Source organism: Styela clava, chromosome 9 (genome assembly GCF_964204865.1).
Source record: "Styela clava chromosome 9, kaStyClav1.hap1.2, whole genome shotgun sequence".
NCBI classification, from domain to species: domain Eukaryota; kingdom Metazoa; phylum Chordata; class Ascidiacea; order Stolidobranchia; family Styelidae; genus Styela; species Styela clava.
Window position 1 is genome coordinate 11,971,219 of NC_135258.1, and position 12,255 is coordinate 11,983,473.

General features: G+C 35.4%; 1 protein-coding gene across 2 annotated transcripts; it reads left to right on the forward strand.

Moving 5' to 3' along the window:
• The first annotated feature begins 1,473 nt into the window (after positions 1-1,473).
• LOC120340221 (nuclear respiratory factor 1-like) lies at positions 1,474-10,984 on the forward strand. Of its 2 annotated transcripts, none has more exons than XM_039408515.2 (14): positions 1,474-1,682; positions 2,785-2,972; positions 3,571-3,719; positions 4,519-4,645; positions 5,258-5,410; positions 6,159-6,317; positions 6,945-7,063; positions 7,500-7,629; positions 8,000-8,113; positions 8,201-8,323; positions 8,658-8,792; positions 9,285-9,378; positions 9,488-9,540; positions 10,279-10,984. In XM_039408515.2, the coding sequence occupies exons 2-14, from the start codon at positions 2,790-2,792 to the stop codon at positions 10,408-10,410; spliced, it is 1,671 nt and encodes a 556-aa protein (XP_039264449.1). In that variant the 5' UTR covers positions 1,474-1,682; positions 2,785-2,789; the 3' UTR covers positions 10,411-10,984. The 2 variants fall into 2 exon arrangements, with proteins under 2 accessions (XP_039264449.1, XP_039264450.1); XM_039408516.2 differs by lacking the exon at positions 1,474-1,682 and adding an exon at positions 1,763-1,993.
• Positions 10,985-12,255: the final 1,271 nt, after the last annotated feature.

Below are 12,255 nucleotides of genomic sequence, written 5' to 3' on the forward strand. Positions count from 1 at the left end.
CCATTTTAAACCTAATCTTAAACTGGAGCCATCCATTCATTGTAAAATGAAAGTTTTTTTTTTCTGTTGGGTATGATACTGCCAATGTGTGTTTGTTTCAAACGGCATGAGTATGGACTGTGGGAATATATTTGCCATAATGCTCAAAATATGAACAAACTCATCCTGCTTAAACTCCATTTCCCCTTATTTTGCTTCTACATCCAGGTGCTTTCCCCACTGTGGGGTATTATTTTAACCATGTTGCATTTCAAAATAAATTTGAGCTGCTCACTTTCTCAAAATATTCTAATGGCGTTATTGAGATCAGTGTTCACAGCAATTTTTCTAGATTCACATCTACGTTGTGGACAAGATTGAAGTTCATACCAGATAGAATATGCTAGAACTAATACATCGCATTACTAGTGCATGCCAAGAGGCATATTGTTTATTTGCAGAAACAGGTATATATAGAACATAATGTAGGCTCTTAAGATTTGCAAGAATTTGATTTCCACATAAATTGATAGCACAATGCGGCACAGTGGTCATATAAAACAAATATCAATGAGACAATAATAATAAACATTACAGTGCCACATATAGTCGGTCCCTTTTTGCCAAAAAAAATCATGCACTAGATTAACAGGTACTGATACGTGAGAGCATATTATTACAGAATCAAAGTGGTCTTTGTGCGGCATTGAAATCTAGATAGAAAGAGGTATTTATGTGTCTATCAACAAGCCTGTTGCTGGCTTTCTAACCATTTACGTTACAACTCGACATGTTAGACAGTAACTCATTCTCTGTGTACCACTTTATTTAGAAAGTCTTTGAGTCAGTGAAGAACTGTTGGCTCATTCCACCCTTTATGACAATAATCAAAGCATTGACAGATTGAGTTGATTCATAGGAGAAATTTGCGGAAAAAAATCGCAAAGTATTCCCCTCTGTCAGTCTGAATTATACAGAGCACCTAGAAATAGTTCATAAGCATTGCTCTGCCTTCACTCACTCTACATCAAATAATTCTAGTCAAATTGACAATACTTCAGCAATTCTTCTGTGAAATTTTTAATTCTCCTGCTTGCAGTTTTTCCAATTCATAATGATGAAATTTGCTTGTTGATTCTGTCCACATACTCACGATCCAAGGTTCTCATTCTCAATATTACCAAAGCAACAGAAACTACGCCGACGACAAATGTAGCAATTTGAAATTTCCAGAAATTCAGCACCTCAACAGATCTTGGGGTCGGGCACGAGCGCATGACATCACCAGACTTGTTACATTTCAACTCCTCAATATACCCCGTATTCGCACAAGCTTTTAAATCAGATGTTTCTTTTGTGGAACAATGGCGACATTCTTTAATAACTTCAAAAGTTTCGTTAACCCAGCAGTTTTCTGTGGTCGGACTTGAGGCGACGAAAACATTCCCTAGAACTGATATCAATAACAACGCATATAAGACCATTTCAATTAAGCGAGCTTATTTTCATTTCATAGCAGCCAAATCGAGTTGATCTCAACCACTATCGTGAGTATGAACGCTTCAATGACGACTTGAAATATGACGACCGCATCGTCTGCACTCTGCACCAATCATAGATCGGGCGCCATCTTGTTTTATAGGCGAAAAAGATTGACAGAGTTTTACAGTGCGTTTGGTGAGCTTCGTCGGAATCAATTACGGGTATGTGTAACTTTTTTTAAACTCTTGTTATGTTCTATGTGATTAGAAGGCTCCGGCCTGTTGCTGAACACCAAAATAGGACAACCAATCTTTCTAGTGATAAACATCGCCACTGCGCAGGCGCATGACATGCTCAGAACGATCTGTTGTCTCTGCGCCCGCGCAAGGAAATCACCCGACTATCTAAAAAAAATGCGGGAAATGATGATTTTTCCTCAGTACAACTTCGTTAACACACATGTCAACGCGTATCTGTGTTTTAAAACTTGTCAATGATGGAATGGTCTCAATCATGAAATGATTTTAAACAGGTTTTGACACAACATGGTCGCACGCACGTCATTCAGCCATTACAAGTGTTCATTAAGTCATTTGGGCTGAGTTTGAGTGTACCGCCACAAAAGCTAGCAATTTTCAAATAAATTTACCACATCAGAATGTTTTGGTAATACGTAAATCACCCGATGGTAATAGGTGGTAGTTCGTGTTTTTGGCATCATAATCAGATGTTGTGCTGCTTTCCATTGCACCACTAATGAACTTGTGCAAGTTCACCGGCTCTAATCCCATGAGGAAGAGGATTGCTGCACTGTTTGTTCGCATGGTGGTTCACATACAGACATAACAAGTTTATGCATAGTAACAAAATGGGTGATTTGCCATATGCCCAAGCCATCTTATTGACTTTCCCTGCACGCTTCTTCCCATGAGATAAATACGGGAATTCTATCCAGATGGAAGTCACCTGAGTGGTTTTGTTTAATTAGTCCTCGCAAACATGTAGGTTTTTTGAATATTCAAATGCAACATATTCAAAATCCATTCTGTCCAAATTTTGAAGTCTCTGTCCCTATTCCATCAAGTCATGTGTAATCCAACAACCCATTATCGTATTTCATTTAGAACATACATTCTCACTGAAATAAGCTGGTGTCTATGATCCAAGGGTAGAAGCAGCCTTGTATATCGACTAGTATAGCATTTTTTTTACATAATGAAAAAAGTATTTAATTCGATACAGTAATTTTAATTGAATTTTGCTGGATTGCATCAAAACTGATTTGATGTATTATATTAACTATCTGTTATATTGTATATTCAGAAAAAATGAACAATGAATTGGGAGGACATCATATATCAGTGTCTATAGCTGCGGGGATGGCTCATCCACAAGATACAGAAATGTTAGAACCGGATGGTGAACTTGGAGGCCCCCTAAGTGAAGATGATGATTCACTTGGTGATGAAGATGGGTTCGGTGGAGCTCATCTCTTGCATAGTGCCATTGAGGTTATTAGACTACTGATTTTATATTTCTAAAGGTTTATCAAATTATAGGAACATTAAAACATTTGTTCATATTCAGTCTATACAGATATTTCTGCTGTTATTTTTTCTTATCAAATTAAAAAAGTATTCATCAGTCTTAGAAATTTAATGTATGCATATTTCTGTATAGGTGTGACCATTTGCCACATTTCAACTTTTCTCCTCCATGCACTCTAAGGTATATCATCCTTAAGTTTAGGAGGGTTTTGTCTTGTTACCGATGAAGCCATCTCAAAGAGCAGTAACCATCCTCTGCTACCATGAAAAGTTTATTTGCCCTCAAGGCAGATACACATATACAGGTCCTTTATCCAGGCCTGTTACAAACTATAATACACCATTACCAAAGTAGCACCCTCACATAAACATGTAATAATTACTAAGTAACAACAAGTAATGGCACAATGATATCAAGTGTCTGGTAAAGTAATCTGACCAAAACATTCACAATTTCAGTTAATATCTTATAATTTCAGCTCGAATAAGTTGACAATGTTGGGTCTGATTGTGAACTGTAACATTGTACACCTATAAATTAAAGAGGTTTTATCTGTTTCAGGATGAAATAACAAACTCTCTGACAGCTGCTGGAACAATTCCTGGCCTTGCTGCTGCTGCGGCAGTTGTTACTGCACGGCGACGACAGAGACCATATAAGTTTGAAACTAATCCATCAACACGTAAACGACAATACACACGACTGACAAGGTTTTTTGTTATAATAGTGTGTAATATTTTTTATGTACAGACAATACAGGAATGTCCGCACGAATCGAATATTCAAAACTTTGTGATATTTTTAATTTTTAGAATAATTTGAATTGTTTCATTTGAATAATTATTATTTTGAGTAATTGAAAGCCTTGCATTATGACTTTAAGGGCCTTCATTTAATTTCTGAAAACTGTCCAATTTACAAATTTAGAGGAATCCAGTATGCATGACTCTTATGTGTTCTATCTCCGTTAAACATAATCCATTTTAGAACATATTCTATATTTGAAAATATTGATTATTCGATTTCAGTCATCCAAAAATTCATTGGATACTGCATAATGAACAAATTTTGTTTCACTTTTCATGTCTTTATCCACTAGAACAATGGTCGAATATATATCCGAGAGTTTTCATGAAAAATCCATTAGTAGTTTAATCTTCAATTGGATTGTAAGCTAGTGCATGATAAAATCGAACTCTTGGCTTTTGATCGGTTTGCATAAGATAATTTATAATGTGTGAAATTTTCAATCTGAAGCTTATTGTTTTCAATTTATTCATGGTGATGGACTATGTCTTTTTTTACACAATTTCATTCAATTACAGCTAAAGTGCAGTGAATTTCTCATTAAAATTTTATATATTATTGATCTAACCTTTCCCTGATCCAATTTTTGGTTCCAAATATGATACATCGAAGAATATAGTAAAGTCAATGTTTTTTTTAACAAAATGTTTTACATAAAGTTGTTTTGCCTTCGTTTTGATTAAATATATATTTCCATAACAGAAAATTGAAGCATACAATGCATGAATTCTGCACAAGATGTGGACAACAAGCAGTGTTATTGTGTGTTTCACCTGGAAAAGATAACCCCAGTTTTAAAGTATTTGGCGCATCACCTCTGGATCAAGTGGTAAAAATATTTTTTTGTCATATCCTTTTTTAGTGTATGACATACTAGTTCAGGGATGAAAAGTTCACTTTTTTTATATGTCTTCCACTCTGAACAAGGCTCTGAAAAAGTGGCCACTACTAGGTAAGAAGCTACTATAGCTTATACTTTTTTTTTCGGCTTTGCCTACCCAATTTATTACACCCTGGGTAAGGTGGTTTAACCTGTGATGCCATCATAGTTAAGTCTAATGCCTTAACCATCCTGCCAACCAGCCCACCGTGCCCACATTGCTGTGATATTTTTCTCGTGATTTTCATTCGATTCAAATAAAGAGAAATTGACCTAAAGATTTTTTTCAAGTTGTTTTGTTGTTGGTACATTATCCTTTATTTATCGGATCAATCACTTATTGGTTTGTAAAAAATAGAAGGTAGAGTCTGGTGTTATCTAGAAAACTATTATTTTCAATTTTATTCAGACTTTTTTTCACCGCTCCAAAAAATACTTTGAATTTTGCAGATTATTGAAAATTTATTTCTTTGTGCTCATTTTGAACGTTCTTCTTTTGTAATCTTCCATGTCGATCTTATTTTCATAAGAAGTTCTAAATTTCTAACCTAATGTATTTAGTTGAGAAGTTGTCAGAATCTCATTCTTCGTGATTTGGAAAGAGTTTTACAAGAGCAAGCTCCTGCAGCAGCTGGAAGAAATTCAGAAAATCAATTTGAACTTCCTGCTCTAATCATTGATGGCATTCCTACTCCTGTGGAAAAGATGAATCAGGCAAGAAGCATTTTTGAACGTATTGGAATTCCTTTCAACTAATTTTAGTCTGTTTTGTCTCACCTTATCAAAAGACAGATCACCTAGGTGTCAATGAAAGCTTTGTACTTTCATGCGCAGTTACAGCTTTATCTCCTGATATATTCACTTAAATAGAGTACAGCTGCCATGTCTCAAGCTGGTACAGCAGTAATTGTTGTGAACCTCCATCACTTAATTCAAAAACGATTTTAAACGTGAAAGAGATAACGACTTTGTTTGCCTTTAAAAAAAATACTTTAAGACTACTGAGAATATTTCCTTTTTTAAATATATGTAGATCGAAGGCCAAGACAAAGTGGTCTGGAATATTGTACAGTATTGGTGTATTCCAAAAAACTCACGACTTCGCTGACCGTTAGTTTGCTTAAATGTAATCGCAAAACCGCCACATGGTGCGCGAGTTTTACATTTGGTGGCGTCGTCACACAAAACTTTGAAGTGAAAAACGAATACCATAGAAATTTTTGGAATAAATTAAAGTTTTTCTATTGATAACAACAATCTTCAACCACTGAAAATTTCAAAGCAATTGGTCCAGTAGTTGAAGTTAAACAATTTTTTCACAACAACAAGAAGTAGAAAAACAACATCAATTTAACAAAACGATACATAGATGCACTTCGTGTCTATTAACATTAGTTTTTCCGGTTTATGTTTACAAAATAATCGTTCTTACTTTTATCAATTACTTTTTTGTTGTATTCAGGCTCAACTTCGTATGTTTGTTCCGGAGATGTTAAAATATTCAACTGGAAGAGGAAAACCAGGTTGGGGAAGGGAATCAACACGACCTGTATGGTGGCCGCTGGATGTTCCATGGGCAAATGTGAGACGTGATGTTCGCACTGATGACCAAAAACTTAAGGTAAATTTCTAGGCAAAGATTGGATTATTCTTATTAAGGATTAGGCTTGCATTACTTTGAAAATGATATCTATCTTATATCTAACAAGATGTTCCAAATCTATTCTTGAACACAGCTCTAGACAATTATATGGATTTAATAGGGCTAACCATCAGAAGGCTTTTGTACTTACCAGTAACCAAAGCTTGTTTGTACTCTAGATATTTGCCCACCGGTTCTCAACCAGTGGGCCATGGCCCTGTTCTGGGCCACAGAAACATTTTCAGGGGGCCTATTAAAAATTGCTCGAGATATTGATAAATCAGTTAAACTTTCATTGTAGTAGCAATGAATGATGATGCTGTCTACTGATTGGTAATTCTCATTTCAATTATTAAAGTGGAAGTCTATCTTTGTGAAAGAATTTTTTTGTGTTTCCTGTAAATTTTCCCCATGTATGAGAAAATTAATGAGTCACAAACTTTCATGTGCATCGAAAGTGGGCCTCTGAAAAAAAGGTTGAGAACCACTGATCTAGGGTGTTGGCGAAACGTAGTTACACAAACACCCCAAGAACTGTGCACCATCAAGCCTTTTATGTTAAAATTGTACTAGCATCATCATGAATATTATTGTTTCTTTTTGTAGGTGTCTTGGACAACGGCTTTGCGACAAATTGTTAAAAACTGTTACAAGTATCATGGCAGAGATGATTTACTTCAATGTTTTCCGAGTGAAAATTCCCAAGGAGATCGAATGAATCTGGTGTATGATTTTATAAAAATATTGTCGGCAAGAGTTTTATTGTGTCTGTCATTTAAATATGAATGTCTAGGCATTGACGAGTTGTGTATTTAATATCTTAATATTCAGAAATGTCTCTTTGTTCTCAGGTGAATGATTAGTACTCCCGTAGTATGTGTACCAGGTCAGGGTTAGGTCATAATTTTATTCTGATTTTCCTTATTTTAGTTCTATTACGAGTTCGGTGACTGTCTGTGTTAGCCCTTGCTCATAAGTTTCAGTCCCCTTGCACAACTTGATGTAAAATAGACGAACAAAATTAGTTACCTCTATATTGGTACACATACTTCTCGAGCGCCGAATGATTTCCCTATTTTGAGTTTTTCAAATTTTAATTTATGAACAGCGGCTGTAAAATAAATGTATTGATATTGACTGGATTTTGATACTTTTGTTCAGAGAAAAATTTTGTGGAGTTGCTTCCGCTCGACAACAGCAACAACAACATAATACTGCTCAGATGAACATGACTCCTCCAACTCTTGTGCAAACTGTACAGAATTCTGATGGATCAGTATCTTTAGTCCAGGTATTATTATTGCATTTGTTATTCAATCAGCTAGAAATTTGTCATTGCCACTCTAAATTGTATAAATTAGGTTTGAAATGAATATTTTGCCCTGATTACTAAATGTTTTTATTGTATTGATTTGAATTTTTTTGTAAAAATTAGCGTTGATAAAATGTTAAATGAAAGTTGCTAATTTATTCAACTTAACACTGTAACACAGAAAGTACATTAGCAAAGTCTGATAGTGAATCATGGCTTCAAGCCACATAGGTCATTTCTATAGGATAATGGTATGATGAGTTCCATGGCTTATGACTTACTACTTTTTACAAAACTGGGTCAAAATTTACTCAATAGTGCTAAACAGCTAATTAATTGTTCATTTCAGCTTGATTCTGGCCAAACAATAGCAACAATAACCCAAGATCAAACAGGACAAGCTGTTGCAACATTGACTGCACAGGATGGATCAGAAGGACCTTTGGCTGTGACCATGCACCAGGTAAGTAGTCGTAAAGTCGATTTGCTACTTTCAAACGAGATATTGAATCAATAATTCTGATGTTATCATATTTATGTCAAACTTTAGGTCAGTAATGGACAGTGGTCAATCGGTACTCCCGAAAATCAACAGGGAATATCTGGTATTGGTACAGTGGCAGAAAGTCCTGGAAATATCAATCAACTGACAATTGACCAAGAACAACATCAGGTATAGAATAATTATGCGTGATAAATCTGAAAATGCAAATGGCAAACTTATCAATATCTATAAGCTCAGTGGTAGAGCACTCGACTGCAGGTCGGTAGGTCTCTGGTTCAATCCCAGTTGTCTTGCGGTGATGTTGTCGAGGGAAATTTGCAATGATCTTTATTCCGTGTCAGTTTTTTTGGGTCGTAATTGTTTAGTTATGTATTTTAAATGATCAAAGAGAGGAAGCTTTTATATTTTACCAAATTATTTCTGTATCAACACTACATTAGCATCAGAAAACTTTCATGGTTTTGTACATTCTTTAAGTTTCATCTTTGAGTTGTGATTCCAGGTGATAATCAATCAAACCAATACAACAATCAATGCAATATCAAAGGAATCAATTGTTGAACATCAGCACCATCATCACCATCAACCCCAACAAACATCTCATACAATAGGAATAACATTTGATAGTAATGGACAGGTAAGACAGGCCTTGCTGCCTGATGAATTCATGGATAGATCGAAGTATGCAGCTTGAAATGAAAATAGAAAAAAAATTTATTTTAACCAATCACTCAATAGAAAATACTTTATGAATGATAAATATTGAAATTGATTCGATTCTGGAATGTTGCATCTTAATTTTTTCAAGATGTGCTGTGATCAAATTGCCTAAGCTTTGTCTGTTGTATCAATAATGCTGGATTTGTATGCTACCTTCATCACCAAAGTGCTCAAATGAGATGAAGTCGAGCGTCTATATCAGCAAAAAAATACAAGTCTTGTCTAGCGGGATTATGCTCTCTGCTGCCAACTTTTTAAATATGATTTTCTAGCCTTACTCTTTGCTATAGCCCAATTTTGATAGATTGAGTTTAATGATTGATGTTCAGCAATTCAGAATTTGGTATAGTTGATCAAATAATTTTTTCTAGTTGAATCATTTAAACAAAGCGTTAATAATATTTCATAGGCTGTGGCAACATTGCAAAACACCGGGATACCTTCAGATAGCCAGATTGTTTTGTCTACGACAGCTGATGCTGTTGATGAGCATGGATCGACTGGTAAGTGTCATTTTGTTTTTACAAACCAACCTTTAGTTGGCATAGCAGTACATGTTGTTTTATGTGAATTATAAATGAATGACCGACCCTTCATCTTTTTTCATTTCAGCTATGGTACAAATTCCTGTTTCTGTATATGAAAAAATTGCCAACAGTATACAGGTAATTTGATTTTGCATTGTGTTTCAATAAACCACTCTTGTAGAATATGCATAAAATGACTAGTATTTTTTGATTGCTGACTGGGAAATACCCATGTCTGCAAGGTTAATGAGATATCAGAGATAAATGTAGTTGTGACCCGATGCATGGGATTATATACAAATGATGCCCTGAGCATTTTTTATATATATATTACTTTGATTAACGTTTTTTTCTTATCTTGTGTTTTATTTTCACTTGATTCTCTGTGTATGATATGCTACTCGCAATCATGATATGCAACTGTAATCTGCTAACAGCCCCTATGATATCATGCATAAGATTAGGAAATGTCAATGTAATGAAAACCAACGAAACACTATTTCAAGATTCATTCAGATATACGAAATCAAGAATTTTCAAATGTGCTCTATTTGTGGTTACAATTTGTTGTAATATACGATGTCTTGGCATTCCTAATTTCGAACAATAGCATGGCAAGAAGCCTTATGCTTTTTACAAATGTGTAAGTAAAGATTTCATATTGTCCTGAGAAAACGGGAAGAAATTGAGTAATTATTTGATGAACCACGCCCTCTGTGGTCCAGATCGGGTATGGGAATAGTTAACCAGTTGAATGTTTTTGATGCAATAACATGTATTATAAAGAAAGTTGTAACCAAGCAGGTATTATATAAATGCCACCCTGCGATGTCGAGAAGCCCAGCTCTTTTTTATCTTTAACATATCGCTTTTCAGGGAGCCAACTTAGGCGGAACAGTTCGTAGAATCACAACACATCGTTTAGATCACAATAATGAAATTGAGATTGATACAGGACAAGACTCGCCTACTGATGTAAATCTAGGCTCTTTAAGGGTGGATGGTTGACACAAAGCTGCGGAAGGACGCCTAGGATAATTTTAGCTATATTGAAAATTGCCAAAGTGACTATCCTAGTCATGGTCAATGAGGGGCTGCTTTTACTTGACATGATATGAAAAAGTCTGGAAAAAACAATCCTGCACTATGATAATACACAATGCGGTTAGTTATGTGAAAGTATATAGGACCAAACAAAATATCCAGCGACGCCTTTTCATGCAGAATCACTCAAAGCAGAGTCACAAGAATTGATCAAAAGTGTAGTAGCAGGAACCCACTGGTCTGCCACAAACCACTTCGAAATGGTTCAATTGAGGAATCCTTGCGTAGAAGTCCTTAGTTCGCTGGAGTAAGTTCTTACCTGTTTTTTTTAGAACTAGCAGATTACTGTATTTTTATGCTGTTTCTTGTATTGTTCTAATGTTAAAGTACCAAGTTATAGTTTCTGTATTCACAAGCGTTTCATCAGTTTCATTTATCTTGTATACATTTGTGTTTCTCCTGTTTTTTCACCCATTTTGGTATTGTGACACCAATGACGTTGTTTTAAATGGAGCATTAATATACTTTATATCATGTATGTTATGACTGAGTACCTATTATGGTAAGCTGAATTCGATGAGAGCACAAGCAAGTTAGTTGGCGGCCTATTCAAGTTGTCAGGTCTCTTTTTTTTATAAGATCTGTATTGGGAATTTCACTTCGTATATCTGCTTTATGGTGGGAGTGTGATGATCAGTTTTAGGTGACATTTCTTAAAGTTAACATTAAAACAATGCATGGCCAACTTGTTTGCCCAGGAAAGAGCATCGTTATGTAGACTGTGTAGCTGCAACACAGACTGCAATAATTACGTGCTGAATATTTGCCACCCATATTAGAGTGGGCAATCCGTGGCACGTCGACGTATAATATCGCCAGTCGAGGAAGTACAACATATTCTTTATTTTTTTTGTCTTAGTAATCATGGGTGGTATACAGCTTTAGGTGCAGTTCAACATAAAAATAAATAATTTGATGCCCAGATTTCGCGCTCGTGTACTATTAACGGTAACAATATTGGAAAGCCCGATTAAAATTTTGGTAACTAGAAATGTTGTAGAACTCATAGGAATAAATCATTTTACTTTACCAATTTTTTTCTTATGAAGTTTATTGACCACAAAAATACGTTTTCCGTGTCACATATTTTTAGAAATAGGATTTGTGGCAGATCTGGTTTCGAGTAAAAGTTAACGACAATGATACCCACAGTTTATGTCGCTTATTTTCCCACAGACAAACAGAAATTTTGAATGGGTGGTGATTTCCGGTGCGGTTCCCGTTTTAAGTTATACTGAATAATTCAAATGAGAAATAAGTTGAACGACAGATCCGGCAGAACACCTGTTCTGTCTATCTGTCTGTGAATCGCCTCTTTCTCTTCTATTAAACACGAAACATCACGTTATTTTATTTTCTCTTTTGAAAATGTGGTCCTGCTTACTTCCCATTAAAAATTCATAAAGAAAATATTTAAACGAAAGTAACGCGGGTTCACATTGTACGGTATTGCAATACTATCCTACCCGGAATGAAATCGCCATGTTGCTTTACGATCACCAGCCTCTTGTAAGAACCCTGATAGCGAATTTCGAGTCGCGATAAGTCAGTCTAGCTAGTGAGTGTTGACTCAAGCTGACGCCTGGCGATCTCAACCAGGACCTGAATAATCTTATATATATATATACATATTTTTTTTTATATCTTGTTGTCAGACAACCGTTCGCTGAGGGGACAGTGTTCCGAAATAATCCAGGCCAGTGAACAATTTTAAATTGGAGTTTCACTAGTCTATAAAAACCTACGTTT

What these genes read in the sequence shown, in the direction of transcription:
- LOC120340221 (XM_039408515.2), top strand. Translation starts at nt 2,790, where the DNA reads ATGAACAATGAATTGGGAGGACATCATATATCAGTGTCTATAGCTGCG. An exon ending in CTGTGGAAAAGATGAATCAG is followed by an intron (nt 5,411 to 6,158) that starts GCAAGAAGCATT and finishes TGTTGTATTCAG; the next exon opens with GCTCAACTTCGTATGTTTGT. An exon ending in AAATTGCCAACAGTATACAG is followed by an intron (nt 9,541 to 10,278) that starts GTAATTTGATTT and finishes ATCGCTTTTCAG; the next exon opens with GGAGCCAACTTAGGCGGAAC.